The 25,795-nt window shown below is 35.9% G+C and overlaps 1 protein-coding gene across 2 annotated transcripts in view; it reads left to right on the top strand.

Annotated features, from left to right (window-relative positions):
* The window catches only part of LOC141337254 (receptor tyrosine-protein kinase erbB-4), a 207,576-nt gene extending 182,779 nt beyond the window's left edge, over positions 1–24,797 (top strand). Inside the window, exons 21-27 of one of the 2 annotated variants that reach the window (XM_073843037.1) lie at positions 16,913–17,068; positions 17,398–17,473; positions 18,440–18,586; positions 19,637–19,734; positions 19,827–19,997; positions 21,596–21,896; positions 23,787–24,797. In XM_073843037.1, coding sequence (XP_073699138.1) covers positions 16,913–17,068; positions 17,398–17,473; positions 18,440–18,586; positions 19,637–19,734; positions 19,827–19,997; positions 21,596–21,896; positions 23,787–24,610 — 1,773 coding nt within the window. In that variant the 3' untranslated portion in view covers positions 24,611–24,797. Of the gene's footprint in view, positions 1–16,912; positions 17,069–17,397; positions 17,474–18,439; positions 18,587–19,636; positions 19,735–19,826; positions 19,998–21,589; positions 21,897–23,786 lie in introns of both variants that reach the window. The other variant, XM_073843036.1, reaches the window with a different exon arrangement.
* Positions 24,798–25,795: the final 998 nt, after the last annotated feature.

Below are 25,795 nucleotides of genomic sequence, written 5' to 3'. Positions count from 1 at the left end.
AGCTTTTGAAAAATGTCTCAAATTATGAATCTCTATGTACCCTTTCCAATGTTCGTTCTTGTGATATTTGAGAGCTTGCAGTAAATGCAGTAGATTTGATTCCTTGTGAGTTTTTATACTGAACGCACACATCGGCAGAGCTTCTGAACCTCTAAACACTCAGTTGCTTTGGCTCAGTCGGGTACCACATCAAATAAAAGGACGCTCTTCGAAGCACTTCGAAGGGAGAAGCTCTGGTGTCTCATGCATCAAATGAGTGCAACTGCCCCCAACCGTGTTTAAAGAGAAAATATTTTTTCTTCAGCTCTGTGATTGAAACATTATGTAATGGACTGGCCTATGAAGGAGATCAGGAAAAATGTTCTCGGTTTCCCAGTAGGCCTTCTGTTTTTGTACTCAGCATTGCATGAAATGATCATTGGTTATTTTATTCTTTCTGTTGAGCTGTGGTGCTCAAAAAGTCAACGTTGAAGTCCAGTTGGTGTTATTTCCCTTTTTTTTATTTCAAATGAATGCTGCCCTTTTGAACATTCTTTACAGAATTTCAAAGAATTTCATTAAAAAAATTCACAGTTTCCAAAAAAACAACGACTGTTTTCAACATTAATAGTAATAAGATGTTTTTGATCAAATAAGTGCAGAATTAGAGATGTCTTTCAAAAACATTTTTATATATCATTTTATATATCTCTATTTCATGTTTTTTAAAATGTTGTAGATTTAAGTAGCAAATGAGAATCGCTAAAATTCTTGAATATATCTTAAGACAAAGGTCTTCTTAATGACTTTCAGTTTTGTTTAATATAATTACAGTTTTTAAATAACGAAAGAATATGTAAAAGTGTGGTATTTGGGGTAAAAATCACCCCTACTGTTGGGGCTAAAAGGCACAATAATTAACTTGGTAATTAATAGAAGCTGACTTTTCTATTTGTTGACATGACAGTGTTAGATTCAGCTGGTAAATATCATATATTATGTTGGGTGCCCATCTTAGAGATAATCACCATGTTTAGAATGAAACCATGATAAAAAAAACTAAAAAAAAAACATGCTAGTTTTAAAAACATGGTATTAATTATATATATATATATATATATATATATATATTAGGGCTGTCAAATGATTAAAATTTTTAATCAGATTAATCAGACTTTTCAGTGGATTAATCATGATTAATCACTATTTGCAACGACACCTGAATCCTAACCATTTTTTTTTCTGAAATGCATACCAAAATATAAATAACAGGACACAGATACATAATTTTCACATTTTCATATTATGCCAGGGCCCGCATCGGGCCTGTTTTAGGCTACTCCTTATTTTTTATATTTTAGACATCCATCAATTATGTCGCGCTGGTGGAAACAACACGAGACTTTCGCTTTTACTTTCGACGGCTCGGATGGCGCAACTGGAAGAGATCCGCGTTCAATCGCACGCAGTAGGCTGAAACTTGCCACAAAATACCGGCAAAAATAAATAATAAATGTGTCGGGGAAAGAGTAAAGACATATCTGAATTATTTATTAATAAAGTGTATTCAATGTGAGTCAATGTCGCAAAGATCCTGCAATCTCATTTTTGGACGCGCCTTGAGAGAGAAATTTATCGTTAAGGATTACATATTAAACAAGTTTTTGTTTTCGATTTGTTTTATTTCGTTAAGTAATAATTTAAAACTTTCTATAGATATGTTTATCATGTCTGTGAGGCATGCATTTAGCTTTATTTTTGTTAGCACTCCTGTTCAAGAACGAGACGACAGAAAGCGCATCATTTTTGTTTTCTTTATTTTATAAAAACACTGCAACGTTTTTTGGTGTATTACTTTTTCCTTTGTGAGCAAAAATGACGGATAATTTTAAATTGCTTCCACTGAAAAAATGCAAATGATTGAGCTGGTGCCTCGATGACCTGCAAAGCGGCTTTATGTATCTTCCACTCTCCACTCTGTCACTGTGTCAGTCACCGCACTTTCGAGGATGAACCCAGCATAACTATGCAGATTTAATTCCCAAAACATAAGAAAAACGAAAGTTTCATACAAATTCTGAATGGATTATGGCATGGAAAGTGCAAAGCGCACAAATCTTAGTTCATAGAGATCTCACAACATTCCGTTATAATCAATAAAGCTTTCTAGACTACACAATGAATCTTTTATTTACATCGCGTCTACACTTAGTCAGGAGATGAACAACGCTGGATTGTTTGCCAGATCTTCAATTGGTTTGCTTTCGTTTGAGGGTATATAGCACCGTCTACCCCAGTAGAACCAGGCCTAAGCTTGGCTATAACCACTCCAGTTGCAGAGGGGCTGTCGCCCAGGCTTGTACTTGTTAACTGTACCATCATCATTCTTTTTATATTTGAATCCGTCCATAGGCTCAGCTTGCTCCATCTCGCCTCTAGCTCCCCAACCACTTTCCTGACAAATAATTTGTCACTCTGCGCATGCGTGAAATGCGTTAAAAAATTTGACGTAATTAACAACAACAAAATAATTAACGCCGTTAACGCGTTATTTTTGACAGCCCTAATATATATATATATATATATATAGTATTATATTGCCCTATGTGTTGGACAGATAAAAATCCACTTGCCCTCGTTCAAGAGCCACAATCACTGGGCAGTTTGAGATTGTTTACCAGCGTGTCATCTCTCAGAGTATCTAGCAAGTTTAAGGTTGAATCTGTGTTTGATTTCTCACCTGCTGCGGTCCTCAGGATATTAATCCCTGCATTCGTTCATTAGAAAGCCCTGCTGTGTTCACCCAGTGACCTGTGATTCCTGCCCATTCCGTTTAGATCTTGACGTTGTGTTCTTCTATCATACAGAACTGCATGTAGCGCGAGGGCATGGGCTCCTCCTCCTGCTGTGTTCTTGGAGAAACTAGAGACTTATTTTTTTGTGAGTGAATTTCCAGACCTGTTGCTTTCTCACGCCTAGTCCTGGGGAACATGACGGCTAAGGTGAAGAGAGAGTTAGATGCCAGTAAGAGAGGAGAGACTGATTTTGGCACCTGCTACGTTGCATGATATTTGAGTTGGATAGCAGCATTTTCAGTGTCTGATTTTCACCTACTTCAGACTTACTTCTTTCTATAGTGTCATCTTACTTAGCATCTTTTGTCTGAGAATACAACATCTGAATTAGTCAAATCAGCATATTAGACTAAAGACCGGAATAATGGCTGCTCAAAATTCAGCTTTGCCATCAGAGCAGTTAATAGCATTCAGGCCCGGCTCCACGGGGGGCCAGGGTGAGCCTGGCCCACCCAATCAGAAGCTTGGCCCACCCCGGCCCACACTAATTAGCCAATCACAAAATTGGTGCGATATTCAGTTGAGCTCCATATTTTTTTCTCTTACCGACCGCACCCGCAAACATTCTAATATTGCATATAATTTTCGCACTTTCAATATGCAGGGTATAGAAATCGCTTTTAAATGAGTGCTCGCGCTGTTTACTTTTACTTTCGATTTTGCGATAACGCGCACTCTGTGTAAAGGGAGCAGCACGTCTTATAAAATATATTTGTCAGTGAGCACAAGATTGAGCAGCAAATCCTCCAGCATGGTCTTTTTTTAAGTCATCTATCTTTACTTTCGACCCATGATCAGTCAAATCTAAAGATCATTGCACACTGAGTCGATTTTCATATGCGTTTTTTCAGTTTTCTCATATTCGCCATCCTTTATCAAAATGCTTATTATGGATGCGAAAACGCAGAAAATCGAACCTGATCCGTTTTTTTATGACGGACGAAAGTTTCGGAGGCAGTGTTGAAACTCGATTAACATAACCTGTATTTATTTTTTAACATGCGAAAATTTCGTACTCATCTGTGCAATGACATTAACTCCTGCAGCTCGTGTTGGATGCAGGGTTGCCAAGTCCGCGTTTTTTCCCCACGGAACTGGTCTACTTTTAAACTGTCGCCATGGGTTGATTTCCCCCAGTGATTTAAAGTTTTGAAATACTGTAGAAATTGCATTTCAATAAAATGCCTGTATTTAAATAATTTGCGTTCTACCTATGATAAAACGGTACTGGATGTTATGTTTTGTGGATGCTACTGGTAGGAAGCCTTTGAGCTGTGTTTATGATCAATGTGCACGACTGTAAAATGTGTATTTTACATATGGAAATGACGTTGATAAGTTTTGATATTTGGTATATGGTCAGTGCGCTATTTTGGGTTGTTTTTGACTGGCAATTGGGCTAGTTGTGTCATATAGACCTGGTAACCCTGTTGTCATTTGCTTTCAGTTTAGAATTGTAGCTTACATTTTCCAACTGCAGTAAATAATTTTTATTTCTAATAAAAATGCAAAATGACAATGACACTTCCATAATGCACTTAAATAATACTTACTCTGTTTTTACACACTAATTTTATACTTAATATACTAAAAATGATTTAGTACTTCTTAAGATAATTTTAAGAACATCTTTCACGAGTTCGCCCTTACATCCAATCTGCTTGAGCGAGTAATAAGCATATTTTGGTGTGCTGTCCTGGGGAAGGGTTCCGGGCCCGGAATACAGGCCGGACCCAGAGAACTCCCCCTCCCTAGTTTGGGATAGAAACAGATTAGAAGTGGGGAGTTGGGGTGGAGGAGGGATGCCAAGAAACTGTCACTGGATGGAGGTAAGACGGCTGGCTATATATATGATGCGTTAATTCGATGATTGGCTAAACGAGTTACACCTGTGCCAAATAGATTGATTATCTGATCGTGCTCCTCCCGAACCTTGTTAATAAAACATCATATAGTGTACTAATTTTTGCTATTTTGAGACACTAATGTGCTTTTTGAACTAAAATGTGCTTTTATCTCTCTAATAAAATAATGTAACTAGTTATATATTACCACTTGTAGTACCCCCGGCCGACCTTGAATATCCCTCGGCCCACCCTTCAGCTCATATCTGGAGCCGGGCCTGATAGCATTTGAAAATATAAACCGCTTTTTTTTTTCATAACTTTTTTGAGTATTACAGATTTTCACATAGATGTGATCACATAAATGCAGCTTTGGTGAGAGAAAAAAAATAATTTTATATCTAATAATGGTACTTTTGTTGTTCTTATTCTATGCTTCACCTCTCAAAATTTGGTGTAACTTTTAAAATAGATTATTCTTAAAAGGACATTTGGAATGATTATATCATAGTTTTTTTACCTTTGTGATTTAATAATACAGGCATCAAGGGTTTAAATGCAAACTAGGTTAAAGGGAGATTGTTTTGCATATAACTTAGCTTATTTAAAAATCATAACAATTATGAATTTGATTTAGAATTGCAGGGTGAATAAAAGAGCGTTATAATATTGTTTCTAACATCATCTGTCTCTCTGTGGATAAAGTGTTTGGCTGTGGTAGAAGCATTTGCATATTTCAAAGCTAACTTGGCATCACAAGTGATACCCTCTATCAGATGATGGGTGTCATTTGAATAATTCCCAGCATTTAGCACTTCTCTGCCAGGAAAAAAACAATGCCAAAATTAGAGATATATTGGAAAAGAGCAAGTTATCATCATTGCATCCTTTAAGAGTATTAACTAATCATGTTTAATTCTTATATCATGTCCAGCCCAGTCATTGAAGATTTTCAGTTTTTGTATTGCCCATTGCAACACAGTAAGAGGCTTTTTTCCCTTCTCATGTACACTACCAGTCTAAAGTTTAAGGTTTTTCTTCTCTTCTGATCACCAAACCTGCATTTATTTGATCCAAAGTACAGCAAAAAAGTAACATTTTTACTATTTAAAATAACTGTATTTGATTATATTTTAAAATGTAATTTATTCCAGTGATTTCAAAGCAGATTGTTTAGCATCATTACTCCAGTCACTTGATCCTTTAGAAATCATTCTAATATTCTGATCTGCTTTAAAAAAAAAAAAAAGAAAAATTATTATTATTATTATTATTATTATTATTATTATGTTGAAAACAGCTGAGTAGATTTTTTTCCAGCTTTCTTTGATGAATAAAAAGTTCAGACGAACAGCATTTATTTGAAATAGAAATCTTTGTGACATTATAAATGTCTTTATCATCACTTTTGATCAATTTAAAGCATCCTTGCTAAATAAAAGTATTACTTTCTAAAATTTCTTCCCCTTCCCAAAAAAAAAAAAGATACTGGCTCCAAGCTTTTGAATGGTATAGTGTATAAAAGCTGTTTATTTCAGATAAATGTTGATCTTTAGATCTTTCTATTTATCAAAGAATCCTGAAAAAAATGTAATAAGCTGTTTTAAATAATAATAATAATAACAAAAAATGTTTCTTGAACATTTGATTTCAGAATGATTTCTGAAGGATAATGTGACACTGAAGACTGGAGTAATGATGCTGAAAATGTAGCTTTGATCACAGGAATAAATTGCATTTTAAAATATATTCAAATAGAAATCACCTTTTTAAATAGTCAAAATATTTCACAATATTACTGCATGTGCTGTATTTTGGATCAAATAAATGCAGACTTGGTGAGCAGAAGAGAAAAAATCTTACTATTCAAAAACTTTTGACTGGTTGTGTAGTAATTTACATTAATGTAGGACTGAAATTGTGAATTTTCCTCTTTCACAGCTTACAGGAATAGTTCACCTAAAGATGAAAATTTGCTGACAATTGTGACCCTATAGACTACAAAACCAGTCATAAGGTTAAATTTTACAAAACTGAGATGTATACATCATATGAAAGCTCAATAAATAAGCTTTCTATTGATGTATGGTTTGTTAGGATAGGACAATATTTGGCCGAGATACATCTATTTGAAAATCTGGAATCTGAGGGTGCAAAAAAATCAAAATACTGAGAAAATCACCTTTAAAGTTGTCCAAATTAAGTTCTTAACAATGCATATAACTAATCAAAAATTACATTTTGATGTATTTACAGTAGGAGTTTTACAAAAAATCTTCATGGAACATGATCTTTACCTAATTTCCTAATGATTTTTGGCATAAAAGAAAAATCTATAATTTTGACCCATACTAAGTATTTTTGGCTATTGCTACAAATATACCCCAGTGACTTAAGACTGGTTTTGTGGTCCAGGGTCACAATTTACTCACTCTCGGGCCATTTAAGATGTAGATGAGTTTATTTCTTAATCAGAACAGAATTGGAGAAATTTAACATCATATGCCCACCAATGGATCTAGCAGTAAATGGGTGCCGTCAGAATGAGACTCCAAACAACTAATAAAAACATTATAATAATTTACAAGTAATTCACAGCACTCCAGTCCATCAATTAACATCTGGTAAAGTGAAAAGTGGAGTGTTTGTTATTAACAAACCCATCCAAGTCTCCAAATCTAATGAGAAAACAAACTTGAAAAAGTAAATTTTCTTACAATTAAATTTTTTGAGTGAACTGTTCTTTAAGACATCCACTTATACATATGTTGTTTTCTAGCTGAGCAAATGCAACTCACTAGTGGTGCTACAGGTCTCTCAAACCTCTTTTCTACTTTTTCTATGGTCAATTCAATTAGAATGTATTGTTTGTTAATAAGCCTTTCTGTTTGTATATTCATTTATTTATCTGAAATCACCTTCAAATGCTTGTGCTATTAAAAGGCAGCATGCATCTTTTTCCATCACCTCTTAAACAATCCCTAATCCAAGCTAAATAAGCACTTTCATTCACTCTGGAAAATGCAGAAAGGCTCTGAAACCCTCCAATTACTGCAAGGTATCTGTCACACTAATAGATGTAGGAGTTTGGATTTGGGGGATAGAAAGTCTGATTGGATCATTCATTTCAAGATAGTTGACTATGAAAAGAGCTGAGGTGTCCTTATCACAGATTAGAGTGAACTGGGCTAATTCAAGCCGCCTGCAGCTGATGGGACTCTGTGCTCATGAATGATTTAGTAATGTTTGCTTTTGAAGATGTGGGCAAAGGCAGAAATCTTGATCCAGTACTGAAATAATACTAATATTTTGATGTGGATGTTTTTCCGATCAGTCATCTGATTTCTGTCTCACAGGATTGCCTGGGCTTTAGCCAACTGTGCTTTAGCCAGCTATAAATAGAACATCTTTCGTACTTTCTGTCTTTCATAACACATTGGCTTTGAAATTTGTACATTTTCACATTTGATCAAGGCATGTCCTTTTTCCAGTCTAAAATCGGAATCTGAATTTAATATATTGTCCGCACTGTCATTCAATTTATAATTTGAAAAATCAGTCCTGATGTGACGAATGGAAGCACGTATCTGAATACATCATGCAGTGGTTTCCGCTTTAAAGATTTGTTTTGTGGAAACTTGCTGCTATTGTAGTAATTTAGGGCCCTTCTGAGGTCCCTCGCACCTTTTCAGCACAGAAAAAAAATTAATATACTGCTGGAATTATTTAAAAACGTAAAAGTCTCTTATGCTCACTAAAGGCCTTTCCACACTGAGCATGAATAAGCGAAACGAATATCGAACGCGATGACGCACTGGAATAAAACAACAGATTCTAATAGAGTGCTTCCACATAGACCGCAAACATTCGCTCACCAAAAAAGCGAATGTTTTTTTAACAACCAGTCCGACGAAACTTTTCAGTTTCGCAAAGCGAAAACACGGCCATCCAATAAGATTAAGCATTACATCACAAAAGGGCGAGAGTGGTGGCGCTGGTTTTGAAAACCAGTGTAAACGAACACAAAAGAAGAGTATTTCGAGAGAGAAGAGGATGTGGTCTTAGTATCTTTGCATAAAAAAAATTGATTTAAATATTTTTCTACTGATCAACACATGAAATATGAAAGCAAACAGACATCCGTGCGTCTACATTTGAAATAACGAACTTGAGTGCGCAAAAGACGCTTCATGTGAACGGCCCTTTAGCCAGGTCAGGTGTGTGGGAACATTTTGGATTTCATGTTACCTTGATGATGACAGGAATAAAAGAATAGATCGAACTGAGACTGTGTGCAAGCATTGTGGAAAATGCATTCAATATGCTAACGGCAACACTTCTAATATGTCAGTTCATCTGAGAAGACATCACGCCAGTGTGTTGGTAGACATGCAAGTTAATTCTTCAGTTCAATCTTTATGTGCTAAAAAGGCACATAAATTCCTGTAGAGATACACATTGTCCTGTTTTTGACAAATAAATGAAAAGCATGTCATCAGTGTCTTCTCTCTTGCTGTATCAAAATCTCCCCTAGCTTTCCTCAGAGATGGTCCCAAAAATGTGCTTAAAGTCAAGTCCAATTCAGTTTGTGCATGATTACATGATATAACAATTTTTTTAATAATGTATCCTAAATTGTGGATAATTAAGCTACATTTCATATGCCAAAGTAAACTTCTGGAGTGTTAAAGATTAAAAGAAAAAAACAAAAACAAAAACCGTACAGAACCGAAAACCGTGACCTAAAACCGTGATACGAACCGAACCGTGGGTTTTGTGAACCGTGCCACCCCTAATATATATATATACATATATTGTATCTATTTTGTATGCATATTTTATAACAATAAAGGATGTTTTTGATAATAGGCAGTGTAGCGTTATTAAACATACAAAGAATTAATGTCTGCCTATTATAGAATCAACTGCAGATCACAATCAGAAGTTATTACAAGCACTCAATGATGGTTTAAAGTGGGTTTTAAGCAAATACATTAATAATTATATAGATTTTCGAATGTGGCATGATGCTAATATTACTTATATTTATATTTTAAGATATAAAGGCCTAAGGCTGCTTTTATTTGATCAAAAATTTACAAAAATGAAATATGTAATATAATATGTATACTATTTTTAAGTAAAAATGAGTATTAAATAAAAATAGTTATTTTATAGTACACTTAAAAAATATTTACATTTTATTGTTATTATTGTTTTAAAGGGGTCATATGATGTTGCTAAAAAGAGCATTATTCTGTGTATTTGTTGTAATGCAATGTGTTTATGCGGTTTGAGGTTCAAAAAACATATTATTTTCCACATACTGTAAATTTTCTGAAACGCCTTGATTTTTACAAATCTTATTGTTGATGAAAAGCGAGGTGTTCGCTGATTGGCCAGCTTTCTTGTGCATTGTGAATACCTCAAGCGAGTGAAGGAAATGTTATGCCCCTAATCATGTTGTGATGCCATTTTCCAGCACAATGAGACAGAAACAATAAAACCCATTATAAATGAGGCATTTGTTGCATACAGTGAGGACAATGACAATGACTGTCATTTTACGCGTTGCGATGCATCACGCCGCATAAACATTACACCATGTCTGCATTTGCGATCGCAGAATGAAAAACAACAATCACTAACGTTACTCTACGCTTCTCAAAACTCGCTTTTGAATAGTCAGTAGCAAATTCTTTAAATATGAAAACGTACTTACAGTCCGTCAGTCAAAAGCGCAGACTGTCCTTGCAACATTGGAATTGCCCCACTTTATAGCCCTAACCCTTTGTGTACAGCTGGCATTGTAAGCTGCTCTCCCAGGTTCAGGAAACAGTCCTGAAATGCACAGCACCCACTCGAATATTTGCATTGTACTGTTCCGGAACAATGTTGTGAATATAACTTAACCACTGATTTCTAGTTGTGTCCTCATTTGGAAGGCTAAACAAAGTTCTCCGTGCATCTCCACAATATGGCGGCGACAGCAACAGTACTACAGCCGGTAAAAGGCACCCCTTCTTTCTTTCCATATACATACGGGCGGTGTTATGCAAATCTATTCAAGTGGGGGCGTGTTTGAACAAGCCATTTTAGGAAGGCGCGGCTGAATCTTAACTTTTATAATAATTATTTCTTTGGATTTGTGACTTTAATCTTTGCAACTTTACAGATCTTATCTATGCACAAACAGCTTGTAACACTCCAAATACAAAGTAAAACAAGAAACCGCATCATATGACCCCTTTAACAATTTATAACTTTTTTAATTAATTTTTACCATTTTTAAACCTTTCATGTATGCGCCAATGTAGACATGGCATAAAAATGAAGGTTATAAAGAGTTGATTTTGTGTTGATGCTTGAAAATTGATTGATCATGTATGAACCAAACAGCATCAAGTTCAGTCTGCAGTTTTCATAAATAACAAATTATGTTTACACATCTTCTTTAGCCAGCTAGCTGCAAACTTTCAGCAGTTTGAGGCTTAGCAAAAAAAGACATCGTTTTCTTTCCTTAGTGCACCGTGACGCAGTTAGTCATCATTGTCTTTGTTCCAGCAGTGTGTGATGGACACCGCTCCTGTGTATTTATCACAAATTATACCATGTTGTCTGATGAACCTCCTGTGCTGCCCACGCACTACAGCTTTTCAGACACTATGTAGTCCTGTTATCCTCCTCCTCCATAGCACATCAAGGAAACTGACAACATTGTTGTGCGTGTAGATTTGCAATGCAGGGCTGAAGAGAGTTTGTAAGTATGAATTCCTCTTGCAATGCAAGTATAGTCAATAAACTACATCAGGAATCCTCAAATCTGGCCCACGAGATCCATTTTCCTGAAGAGTTTAGCTCTAACCCTAATCAAACACACCTGAGCATGCTAATCAAGGTCTTCAGGATCATTAGAATATCACAAGTAGGTGAGTTTGATCAGGGTTGGAGCTAAACTCTGCAGCGCATTGGCCCTCCAGGGTAAAATTTGAGGAACCCTGAACTAGATTGCATGCGAAATGTGGGAGGTTTGATCACGTAGTTAAGGACTGAGGAGTTTAGTTTATGCATTAAAGGAATAGTTCGTTCAAAAATGAACATTTGCTGAATATTTGCTCACCCTCAGGCTGTCCAAGATTTAAATACGTTTTTTTTTTTTTCTTCATTGGAGCAGTTTTACAGAAATGTAGCATTATTTGCTCACCAATGCATCCTCTGCATTGAATGGGTGCCGTCAGAATGAGATTCCAAACAGCTGATTAAATCAATCCACAAGTAATCCACAAGACTCCAGTTCATCACTTAACATCTTGTGAAGTGAAAAGCTGCTTGTTTGTAAGAAACAAGTGCATTATACAAATGCATACAAACAGTCATTTTGTATTTTTTTTTTACACTTGTGTAAAATGTCCTGGCAGTCTGATCACATAAAAAGTCAAGAAGGAGATGTACAGTAGTTTGGCAGAGGATGAAGATGCAGAATGCCTGAACTGCAATAAATTGTCTTTCGTAAGTGAGGGGGAATGGTTAATGTTGCGAACGATGTGGATAGCAGGCCAACACTGACTGCTCTGATCACAATAGAGATTTATTAGTAAAATATGCCTGTGCTAGCATTGCAGCTCTGAGATATGAACCATACTGTACTAAAAGCAGAATAAAGGAGCCCAAAACTGTCTGACAAAAACAGAAAATTCCTATTCCTGTAGCCTGTTATTTAAATATGTCTTGCTATATTTAAAGTGCATGTTGTTATTGAAACAGTATTTCATCTGTTATATATTAAATCACCACAGACCTCACTATCTAGCCTGGAAAAAATCCAGACCCTAATCTATTAAGATTAAGGGTCTGGCATCGAGCAATGAAAAGGACCTGACTCGAGGGGCGGCACCAAGGATGCATTTGAAAATCTCGCTGCACGCAATTGGATAACGCCACGACCAATCACAACAATACAGCCCCATACGCTTAGCTACAAGCAGAGCTAACTGAAAGATTTAACTCTTGCCGTATCCAGTCGGCAAAACAGCAAAAACGTCCTTCTTGCAAAGGAACGATTCGAGCGCGGTTTTCCTGTGCCAAGTCTAACTCGTTCATTGTAGCGGCCAAAGCCGTTTCAAACAACTGGTGTTCTTCTGTAGCCAGCTTTCAATGTTTACTAAATGATTCTGGACATCGCAGCGCTGTCGTCATCAGCTTAGCTCGCCTCTGGCCCGCCTACATCAGATACACCGATTTGATTGGTTCCCAGAACTGCTTACGTAATGCAGTGACATGCATCATTGCTCGATGCCAGAGTGTCTTGCAGAGACAATTCAAATTGTGCTCTCGCGATACCTCTGGATTTCCAGGGTACTCACTATCTTTATTTTTAGTCAAATTTAATTCAGAACATCCTTTTATCATTTCTTTTTGACCACCATTTTTCACCACAGGGTCTTTAATAAATGTAACCTTATTATAAAGCATCACCATTGTTGTTATGTTACCAACAACCTTGCGTTCTGACCCACAACGCATCTTTCAGTGTATGTTTTTCTGATGCGTTCTTTCGTTCAAACGCTCTTCTGCTCTCGTCTTTTCAGATGCAGCTTTCTCTCTGCGTTTTTAATTAAGCCCCGATGGTCATGCACGTCTAATATTTGTTATTTCCCATGCCAGGGGTTAGAAAGTGTTGTAATAGGGCACCGCGGGAGCCTCTTCTCTTTTGTTTAGAGAATCTTTAACCTCTAGTAGCGCAGATGTAAAAACAAGAGAACAGAGGTTAGGGACGCTACTCGAATGCTCTGGCCTGCTTACATGCACGTCACGCCAACGCCTGGACCTGCTCCTCACGCTAGCCTGCAAGAAGCCTGTAATACTAAACGCCAGTAGCTTTTGACGGGGTTTGCTCTTGCTTTAATCTGACTTCAGTCAAAGCGAACACACAAAGGGCTGCTTCTCACTGCCGAGCCCATCTCTTTGGTGGAATAGAGAGCTTCTCTATGGAAAGACACATTAGAGGCCGGCAGCAGTAAAGCTCATCGTTTGAATGCTAATTCCACTAGATCCAGCTTTCTTGATCCCAGAATGAAGAATCAAATTGGATGACTCAAGATTGCACTGTTGGATACTTGTGTTTGGAGAGAACGGCCATTTCTGCTTACAGAAGCATTCGATTAAAGATCTTCCTCACATTTTTTTCTTATTTATTTTGTAAAATTTAATAATAATTAACTTATAAATTGTGTGTTAAATTTCTGCATTTACATTAACTGTGAGATTCTAAGATGGTAGAATCTTATTTTTTAAAGAATTTTTACCATTTTTAAACCTTTCATGTATGCGCCAATGTAGACATGGCATAAAAATGTTATAAAAAGTTGATTTTGTGTTTTTAAGATTTTTATTTACAATAAAAAATGTTTTTGTTTTTTTATTAAATACTAAGATTTTTTTAAGTTTTATTAAATAAAAAAAAATTCACTTTGTATTTTGCATTGTATTTTTGATATTCATCATTATTTTAATATTCACTACTTTTCAAATGTGTAAATATTTTGCTGCATAAGTTTGATTTTTAAAAAATAGAGTAAAACAATAATATGAAATACTATTAATAATAATACTACAAATATTATTGCAATTTAAAATAGCTGTTTTTTATTTAAAGATATTTTAAAATATTTATTTTATTTTATTTTAATTAATATATTTTATTCCTGTGATGTCCTAGCTAAATAAATGCATTGATTTTATGAAAATAGAGATGCATTATAGACAATTCAGGGCCGAAACTTAAAATTCTGAATGCACTTGGCTGAAAAACGAAACCAAAAGTGCTTTGTAATAAATATTTATTATTTTATTAAATAATAAAAAAGCCATTTGGTAAGTGTTTTTAATTTAACTCAATCATTTTAATGCTAGCCAATAAAATAAGCACACTTTTATTAAATATAAACAATAAAATTGGACAGAAAATATATTAATATTAAATATAAATATATTATTTTTATTAAGTTCTATGCAACCGAATCAGATATAACTTTTTATTATTATTTTAGTTTTTTGGACTAATTATCCAAATAATGTATAGTCCTACAAAGCTATTATTATCAGAGCATGTGAGCCAAATACCGAAAATGCCATTTTCGGACCATAAATTTCTATATATAATTTTACAGAGAGAAAGAGAGAGATTTTTAGAAATATTTTTATTAGCTTCTTATCTTGACATGAGACACGCATTGAAGATGCTACAAAGTCATATATATTGAGTAGATGAAAAATCAGCTCATTAGGCTTTGGAACAGATGTTATGTTCTGCATGGACAGCTCAAGATATTGTGTTATATGTTGCATTTCTTCTTATGTGTGCGCTCTGCGTGACTATATTTGAGAGAGGGAGAGAGTATATGCGAGAGAGTGTGTAGAAAGTGTGCAGTGGCGGCTCTCAAAGCAGTGTCTGTAGTGCCGTTGTGTGATGGATGGGTCAGTGTCTCTTTCCATATCACAGAGAAAATGTATTTTAACACAATGTTTCTGACTCGCTCTTGTCTGACTCATGCATGTTCACATAAATTCTCAGACAGCTGTATAAGTAGCTCTGAGCAGCGATAACTGTTGCCTCTGGAAGAAAAAGTCAGCAAATGACATCTCGCAGAGAGTCGTGAATTAGTCAAGGGGTTTGTCTGGGTTTGGCTGTTTGGCATCTTTGCAAATGTATTAAAAATAAAAAACTTAAATATTCCATTGCGTAAGTATTCATACCCTTATCTGGGACAGACATTTAGATCAGGAGCATTCATATTGCTTGTAGATGTTATTGTAACTTTGAGTGAAGTTAACCTGTGACAAATTCAATTGAGTAAAAATTGGGTATGATTTGGAAAGGCTTAATAAAAGGTCTAACAGCTGGAAATGCATATCAGAGCAAAAACCAACCCCTGAGGTAAAAATAAAAAGCCTGTAGAGCTCAGAAACATAATTGCTTTAAGCCACACATCTGATGAAGAGTTCAAAAAAAAAAAAAAAATCTGTGGCACTGAAGGTTCACAGAAGCATTTTTTTAACCTGGAATTGAACCCAATCAAACATTTCTGGAAAATGCTGAAAATGTGCGTCTGCCCTTATCCAACCTGATAGAGATTGAGAGGTGAAGAGGTGAGGAAGAAAATGGCAGATAATTACCAAATGCTGAAGTGCAAAGCTTGTTGCATCATACCCAAAAGTCTTTAAAGATGCTTCAGCTAAATACTGAGTTATGAGGTATGAATACTTATGCAATGTACTTATTTCAGTTTTTTATTTTTAATAACTTTACGAAGTTGTGACAATTTTGCTTTGTCATTACAAAAAGTAATTTAAAACAGTTTAACATAAGGCAGCAACATAACAAAACGGGGAAAAATGAATACTTTCGCAAGGCACTATGTGCATTGTTTATATATATGCATGATTACACTGGTGCATGTAAATGAAAATAAATAAAAATCATCCTTCCCTGTTTTTGTTTCATTTAGTCTTTTGTGTTTTTTGCAGCCCAACATTTCTCATTTTATTGACTGATAGACATGTTGGCATGATATCCATTTTGCCATTGTGTAATTGTGCTGAAAATTGGCAATTACACAGCAGAACTCAGACAAACACTTTTTAATGATTGTTTGTACAGTGTCTTTCCAGTGGCCAGTATTCTTGCGGTGTCACTTTAGCTTCATCCTCAATGATCAATTCTTGTGTTGTTGTCCTTCGTAGTGCTGTTATGTGGCCACAGTCATTTCCATCATGGCTCTGTTCAGCACTTCCCAGAAAAACCCCACAGGTCCATTTCCCTGAACCTCACTATCAGTGATTTTCTTTAAGCATATGCTGGGATTCTGCAGCCCCTCCAGCACAGCTCCCCTCTCCTCCCAAAGGCCAGGAAGTTGCATTTTAATTGAAGATTAACATAAAGCCATAAATCATAGGCAAACTTCTGTAGAGGCACTAAGATCCGTATTAATGCACAGTGACCCAAAGCAGCAAAATGGAAGCGGACATGAGTAAAGAGAAATAAGGAGATGCTATTAAATTTTGATTAGATGTCCCACTAATTTACAGTCTATCTTTAGGAGGGGAATCTCATTTGACAGGCCCATATTTGAATCCCTGATGTATTTGTATAGTGGTGGTCTGTATGAGAGGAAGGGTGAAGTAGCTTTACTTGTTGCTGCGTGACATTAACCAGGACTTTGCCCTCTTCGGCAGGGTATGATGTACCTGGAGGAGAGGCGGCTGGTCCACAGGGACCTTGCGGCCCGTAACGTCCTGGTCAAATCTCCAAACCACATTAAGATCACTGATTTTGGACTTGCTCGACTGTTGGAAACCGATGAAAAAGAGTACAGTGCGGATACAGGCAAGGTCAGTGTTTGAAACATGACCCATATTTGTCTAATGAAATTCTTTACATCAGAATGCACTGCAAGGTAAAAGCAAAGCAAATCCAAAGATGATTTATGGAAAAATCAGCAGTGTTAATTCATGTTAGTCAGTAGTTTTTGAACTTTCTTAAATCTCTTTGAATGAAAGTTTGAAAAAATTATCATTGGGACTCTCAGTTAATGTTGCATTTCATACCTTCTCTGAATCAATTAAAGTATTTTTCATTATTGTACATCCTTTAATCAAAACTATTTAAATTGTCATGTTGTATTGATATGGAAATGATTTTTTTTTTTTCTCTACTTTAGATGCCCATTAAATGGATGGCCCTTGAGTGCATTCACTACAGGAAGTTCACACATCAGAGTGATGTATGGAGCTATGGTGAGATATACACAGTGAATTGAATTACTAAACTGCTATTATTTTATAATATGTTACAATATTATATATAAAATATGGACAATTATTTGTACATTTATTTTATTTTCATTATTTTATTTATTTTATTTTATTTTATTTTTTAGCATTCTCAAAGGATACTATAAGCAAAATTAAAGGATTAGCTCGCTTCCAGAATTTAACTTTCCTGATAATTTACTCACCCCCATGTTATCCAAGATGTTCATGTCTTTCTTTCTTCAGTCAAAAAGAAATAAATGCGGTTTCAGTGCGGCTTCAGAGGGCTCTACATGATCCCAGCTGAGGAATAAGGGTCTTATCTAGTAAAACGATCTGACAATTTCTTTAAATTTTTTTTTTTAAAAGTTTATGTACTTGTCAACCACAAATGCTCGTCTTGCACTAGCTCAACTTCATGCATTACGTAGTCACGTTGGAAAGGTCAAACATGACATAGGTGGAAGTACCAAACCAGTGTTTACAAAGCAAACATGCAAAGAAAGGTAAAACAACGATGTTGGATGATTTTGAAGTTGGAGGAGAAAATGAAGTTTTTGGCCCTTTTTGAATCAAATTACACAGACAAAGAACTAACCATGTGTGACCTTTCCAACATTATTATGTAACGCATTGCTAGTGCAAGACGAGCATTTGTGGTTACAAAGTATATTATTTATTCTATTTTTTAGAAAATGGCCAACCATTTTGCTAGCCAAGACCCTTATTCCTCAGCTTGGATAATATAGAGTCCTGTGAAGCTGCATTGAAACTGCAATTTGGACCTTCAACCCTTTGATCTCCATTGAAATCCACTATATGGAGACAAATCCTGGAATGTTTTCCTCAGAAACCTCAATTCTTAATAGGTGTCACATCCACATAGATTCATTACCGTCATGATAGCTAGCAGTGAGCTTTGGAGATGGACTATGTTTCACTTTTATTCAGGTGTGACTATCTGGGAGCTGATGACATTTGGAGGAAAGCCCTATGATGGGATTCCCACACGTGAGATTCCAGACATCTTGGAGAAGGGCGAGCGTTTGCCTCAGCCGCCCATCTGCACCATAGACGTCTACATGGTGATGGTCAAATGTGAGTCACAATATGAGACTTTCTAATCTGTTCATATTATATGCAAAGTCAATACATAAGTTTTAGAAACCTGATGTTATTTCCATTTGATGGCACAACAATGGCATGCTTCAACTTTAATACAGTTATGCTTTGCCATTTAACTAATGAGGTAAAATGTAAAAAGCGATAACCAAATTATAACTAGGCATGTTCGCCTTTTATTTGCTGTCACTTTTTTATCCAGCTCTCTTTATCCACTTGCACTCTATTTGTTTTGGCACAGTCAATTCCACAAAGAAGTGAAAAGAGATGAATATTAGATCTGTTCGTCATAATCAGATTCAACTGGAAGCCGTCGTTTGTGATTTGATTCAACATACCAATTATAACACCTCAGAGAGTGTAATATTCTTGCATGAAATCCACTTTTATTGCTTTCCATTTGTGTAATGTGTCAGATTGGAGTGGAAATTAAATGGAATTAAGAAATTAGGATCAAGCAAATGCCAAACTCAATATGTGCAAATTTATACAATGCATTTATATGACCCTGGACAACAAAAACAGTTATAAGGGTCATTCTTTTAAAAAAAAAAATGAGAATTGAATAAATAAGCTTACCATTGATATGGTTTGTTAGGAAAGGACAATATTTGGCCAAGATACAACTATTCGAAAATCTAGAATTTGAGAGTGCCAAAAAAGTATGTAGAAAATTGCTTTTAAAGTTGTCCAAATTAAGTTCTTAGCAATGCAAATTACTAATCAAGAATTAAGTGTTTATATATATTTACGGTAGGAATTTTACAAAATATCTTCATGAAACATGATCTTCACCTAATATCCTAATGATTTTTGGCATAAAAGAAAAATCAATCATTTTGACCCATACAATTTATTGTTGACTATTGCCACAATTATACCTGCGCTACTTATGACTGGTTTTGTGGTCCAGGGTCACATATAGAGAATTTATTTGGTTTATGAAAATGTAAACACAGGAAAACACTGAAAAGTTGAATTTTGTTGTATATTTCTGACATGCTGTTGGAATGTCTTCACCTCCAGGCTGGATGATTGATGCTGATAGTCGGCCTCGATTCAAAGAACTTGCTGCAGAGTTCAGCCGCATGGCACGAGACCCTCAGAGATACCTCGTCATACAGGTGGAGACTGCTTAATGTCTCTCTGCTTGAAATTTCGAAATGTTGGAATGTTCCTGAAGTTCAGTGGATAATACTGTAAGTTGTCATCTCAGGGGGACGATCGCATGAAGCTGCCCAGCCCCAACCACAGTAAGTTCTTCCAGAGTCTTCTAGATGAGGAGGAGCTGGATGACCTGATGGATGCTGAGGAGTACTTGGTTCCTCATTCCTTAAATGCTCCTCCCACTTCCCATATGCCCCACCCACATCTAGATTCAAATCAAGTAAGCAACATTGTACAGGTGTCACTTCACAGCAGGAATCAAAATACACACAATAAAATATATTTTTTTATTTTATTAATTAATTAATTTTATTTTATTTTATTGTTTTATTTTGTTTTGCAAGTTTTCTTATCTTTGCTTAAAAGAGATAGTTCTCCCAAAAATGAAAATCGAATATCAACACTAATTCACTCCCATTATTATCAACTTGGAAGAGCTGAGACATTTTTTAATATGACTCTTGTATTCGCCTGTAAGAAGAAAGTCATATACACAGAGAATTGCTTGAGGGTGAGTATTTTTGAGTGAACTGTCCCTTTAAGACGGGTGCCTAGCCCTGTTCTGGAGATCTACCTTCCTGCAGAGTTCAGCTCCAACCCTGATCAAACACACCCAAACCAACTAATTAGGATCTGAAGGAGCACTGGATAATTACAGACAGGTGTGTTTGATCAGGGTTAGAACTAACTCTGCAGAAAGGTAGATCTCCAGGAACAGGGTTGGGCACCCCTGCTTTAAGACAACATTTGTTTTTATTCCTAGTATATTTATAGATGTAATTGCATAAAAATTGCAATTCTTCTTTAACATAACCATTGTTTCCAGGTTTTACTGTCTTCTTAGATTTTCAGTCTTGGTTTATCAGTGTGGCTTCATACTTTTTGACCTAATAAATTTGTTTACTATTATTTCTTGCTTATTTCTTAATCCATTCACCTATATAATGATGATGAAAGCTTTACACTGCAAAAATGCTTTTCTTACTTAGATTCTTAAATCAAAAAGGATTTTCTGTTTTTTTCTGAAAACAATAAAATATTTTTTACTCGTCTAGAAAATCTTTCTTGATTTAAGAAACAAATCTAAGTAAGTGTAGTAAGTGTAGATTTACACTACCGTTCAAAAGGTTTTTTTTAATGTTTTGGAAGAAGTCTCTTATGTTTACCTAGGTTCTGTTTATTTAATCAAATCATACAGTAAAACATCAATATTGTGAAACTTTTATATATTTTAAAATGTAATTTATTCCTGTGATTTTTCAGCATTTTTGGGGGGAGATTCTTTGATGGTTTAAAGTAACAAGCAGAATTTATTTTTATTTTTTTTAATTAAAATATTTTGAAATATATTTTTGCTTTTTAACCATTCTAATGCATCCTTGCTGAATAAAGGTATTAATTTCTTTAAAAAAAAAATACTGTTGAGTTGGAATCATTAAGGTCAAATTGGCACTGAACACTATATGAAGCAGTGCCGCTGCTTTTATTACTGCTGTTTGAATAGACTCTCTCCATTGCCAAGTTGGTCACAGCCTTTCATTTCACCTGAGTATGCAAAAGTACAGGCTAAATTACATTCACTTCCTGCCTCATACAATAACTTACTACTTTAAACTTGAGCTTTGATATAGCTTAGAAAGTATAAAACAAGTGTGAAAAATCTTAAATATAATAGGCTGTTCTCCCTAGTGGTTTCACACATTTGGGCCACACTTTATGTACAGTGTATATTGTGTTTATTCTGAATATTGTTCCTGAATATTGTGCTTGTTCTGAATATTTTAAGTTCTTTTTTGTTCTTTTTATGATCAGAACCAGTTTGGGTATCATGATGGAAGTTTGTACCCTGAAGAGGTGACGGGATCCCGACCTCATGAGGCAGCTGCAACAGGAAGTGGCCCCTCAGTCCCGGCAAGTATACAAAGATCAGGTCTGGACTCAGTAGACGGGCAACACTGTAATGGAAGCTTGAAGAAACAGCCCACAGCTCACTCAGTAGAGGACAGCAGCGGCCAGCGTTACAGTGCAGACCCAACTGTCCTGCTGGGAGAAAAAGGACAGAGGGAAGATACAGATGAGGATGGTTATATGTCCCCTATGAAGGACAAAGTCTCCACAAGTATGTACTCAATATCATTTATTATAGAATGTGTGAATAGGACTGTTAAAGGAGAAGTTCACTTCCAAAACAAAAATTTACAAATAATGTACTCACCCCCCCCCCCACACGGAAAGAACCTATATAAACATATATGTTTTGATATAGGTTTTGATATAGGTTTTTAATATATGTGACATATATAAAATTGGCATATATGTACATATAATATAGGAAAACGGCCAATTTTATATATGTGTACATATATGCGTATATATATGCACATATATCCTCATATAGGTTTTTTCCATGTGGGCTTGTATGTACATATAGGGCTTATATGTGGATATAAAGAAGCAATACAGGAGACCTATATGGCCTGGATATGCACATATATGCACCTCAATTTTGACTATATGTGGCATATATACGCATATATATTATCGCATATGTGCATATATACTGCATATAGGTTTCATATATGCGCATATATCCTCATATAGGTTCTTTCCATGTGGGCCATGCCATCCAAAATGTTCATGTCTTTCTTTCTTCAGTCGTAAAGAAATTGTTTTTGAGGAAAATATTTCAGGATTTTTCTCCATATAGTGGACTTCTATGGTGTCCCAAATTTGAACTTCCAAAATGAAGTTTAAATGCAGCTTCAAACAATCTCAAATGCGGTTGTAAGCGATCTTAGCCGAGGAAGAAGGGTCTTATCTAGCAAAACAATTTTTTTTATTACAATTTATATACTTTTTAACCTTGAAGCTGCATTTAAACTGAATTTTGGAAGTTCTAACTCGGGGCACCATAAAAGTTCGCTATATGGAGAAAAATCCTGAAAAGTTTTCCTCAAAAAAATATAATTTCTTCACAGCTGAAGAAAGAAAGACATGAACATCTTGGATGACAAGGGGGTGAGTACATTATCTGTAAATTTTTGTTCTGGAAGTGAACTTCTCCTTCAATATAATCACCCTTGTGTCATTTCAAACCTATGACTTTCTTCTGTGAAACTTAGGAGACATTTTGAAGAATGTACTGGTAATTTTTTATGCAATTACAATGGGGAATGAAGTTTTAATACTAGTCTAGTCTAGTCTTTAGTTCAGTCTATTAATATTAATATTTACTTTTAGAATAAATGCTGAAATATTGTTCTGTTTTCAATATTTTGTGTTTTTTATGCTACAGATTTTTTATTAAATAATTAATTTAATATTATTATTTATTATTAAGTGTGTTTGATTAGGGTTAGAGCTAAACTCTGCAGGAAAGTGTATCTCATGAGCCAGATTTGAGGATCCCTGGTCTAGGCCTTAGTACTAATTTCTCATTGTGGGATTAATTCATTTGCGACTGAATCACAGAACGAATCTCAACAGAACAAATCAGTACAGAAGACGTGAAATATAGCGCTGAAGTTATATGGACCGCTTTTATGATTTTTATGGGTTTTTTGATTTTTGTAGCTGGATACACTCTTAAAAATAAAGGTGCTTTATGATGCCATAGAAGAACCCTTTTTGTCTAAACGGTTCCATAAAGAACCTTTAACATCTGAAGAACCTGTTTTGCAAAAGGTTCTTTGTGGTGAAAGAAGGTTCTTCAGATTATCAAAAGGTAAGAAATAGATTGTTCTTTAAAGAACCATTGACTAAATGGTTGTTTGTGGAACCAAAAATGTATTTGTCTATGGCATCACTGTGAAGAACCTTTTAAAGCACCTTTTTTTAAAAGAGTGTAGCTTAGGTTCTCAATCATTTTCATTATATTAAAGAAAAGTGGCCAAGATATCATTACAAATTTAAAATGAAACTACAATGAAAAGTCATAATATGACATGAGGATGAGTAAAGTATAATGTCTACAATGTTTTATCGATTTCATTACCTTTCGTCTTTGCAGATCATTTGAATCCCGTTGAGGAGAATCCTTTTGTAACAAGGCGTAAAAATAAAGACGTTCACGCACTAGACAACCCGGGTTACCACAGCACCCCTGATGGGAAGCCCAAGTGTGAAGATGAGTATATCAACGAACCCCTTTACCTCAACACATTCAATAACACCAGCGACATGAACCAGGAGATGTTAAGGAAAAATGGAGTCTCCATCCCATTGCAGGTGACCACAGCAACCCACACTCAAGGTACCCACGTTCCCCATATCACACAAATGGGTAAAAACCATCATCACAGCCACGGACCACACGTTCATTTCGCCATACCACCAGTTCAGCTGGTACACCCTGGACCGATGAGCCAAAATGATCAACATACCAATTCAGTTCAGTTGGTCCATGATCACAACAGCAAATCTGGCCTGCCAGCACCAGCAAGTCAGATCTGTCTAGTGAGCCATCAAGTCCAACCGGCTCACCTAAGCAAATCTAATCATTCACCCCAACAGTTTCACTTGGCAAAGTCTGGTAAAGGGGGCACAGTGGGTCTGCCGGGTCATCCGGTGCAACCTGGCACCCAGATTGGGACCGCATTAGTGAACAAGATGTACAAGAATAGCTTTGACAATCCTGAGTATCAAAGCCTTCCGCCCAAGATTACTCCTCAAAACTCCCAAGACTCTTCGGTGATCTGCAATAACAAGTTCCTATACAAGCAGAATGGCCGCATACAGCCTGCTGTGGCTGAAAACCCTGAGTATCTGTCTGGAATGAAGCCAGGAACAGTTTTGCCTCCTCCTCCATACCGGCAGAGGAACACTGTGGTCTAACGTCCAGGTCTCCATGCTCTGTAGAGCCTGGTTCTTCTACCAGCACCTTAAATGTCTTTCCTTGATCCTCTGGTGGTCAAAAATGGGACGAGAAACAATATAAGCCACTGAACTGACATTGTCACATAAAATATGGCGTAAAAAACCATGGGGGAAAGGTGAACACAACCCATCCATCCCCAAAGACCTCACCAATTATCCAGGAACATTTTCTTCTCCTCTACAGGTATTTTCAAGTTTCTCATACGAGATGGCACATAATCAGATGTAGTAACATCATTAATTTAATGAAATTAGATATTAAGTACACTCTTAAAAATAAAAATTTTCGCAACATTGCCATTGAACAAGGGTGATCAATTCTGCTCCTGCAGAGTTTAGCTCCAACCACCTCCAACACACTTGCCTAGAAGCGTCTAATGAGTGTGAAGACCTTGATTACTTTGGTTCAGGTGTGTTTAATTAGGGTTAGAGCTAAAGTGGCCCTCCAGGAACAGTTTTGGATGCGCCTACCATATAAGAACCACTTTGTGATCACCAAAGAACCTTTCAGTGAACAGTTCTTAAAAGAACCTTAGTGTGAAGAACGTTTTCAACTATAAAGAACCTTTTGTGCAATAGAAAGATTCCAAGGATGTTAAAGGTTCTTCGTGAAACCATACATGCCAATAAAGGATGGGTTTTCTCGTTTATTTTTAAGAGTGTACAGTAGGTGGTTCCAGCTGGGTGGTTACATTTGAGTCTCAAACAGAACATGGATGTTTGAAATTAAAAGTGTGTTTAGAAGATTAAAGGCATGAATATGCACTTGAATTTTATATTTTTGTGACTGGAACACTAGCACTTTTTCAGCACATCCTTCATACCGCTAAAACTGCTGCCCTACTAGGACGACTACTGTTAGACCTGAGAGGATTGTGAAATTATGGACAGTCGAGTTCCTCAGCACAATGAGTTGAATAGGAGGCTGATAAAGGCACTGAGAGGCATTTGTTCATATTGGGAATACAATACAATAATAGTCAGTGGGGTTATTACCCTTTGGTGAGCCGTGAACTCACCTGTTGAGAGATATGAAGAATTAATTATGAGGAAGAATGGCATTGAATGGTTTACAGGGTGTTTACATTAATTTACTTTATCGGAACCTGAATTGAGTAAGCGCTGACAAAGGGTGTCTGGGAA

This window comes from Garra rufa, chromosome 6 (genome assembly GCF_049309525.1).
Source record: "Garra rufa chromosome 6, GarRuf1.0, whole genome shotgun sequence".
In the NCBI taxonomy this organism is placed as follows: Eukaryota; Metazoa; Chordata; class Actinopteri; order Cypriniformes; family Cyprinidae; genus Garra; species Garra rufa.
Note: the sequence above shows the minus strand (reverse complement) of the source record. Positions and strands in the feature narration are given on the sequence as shown.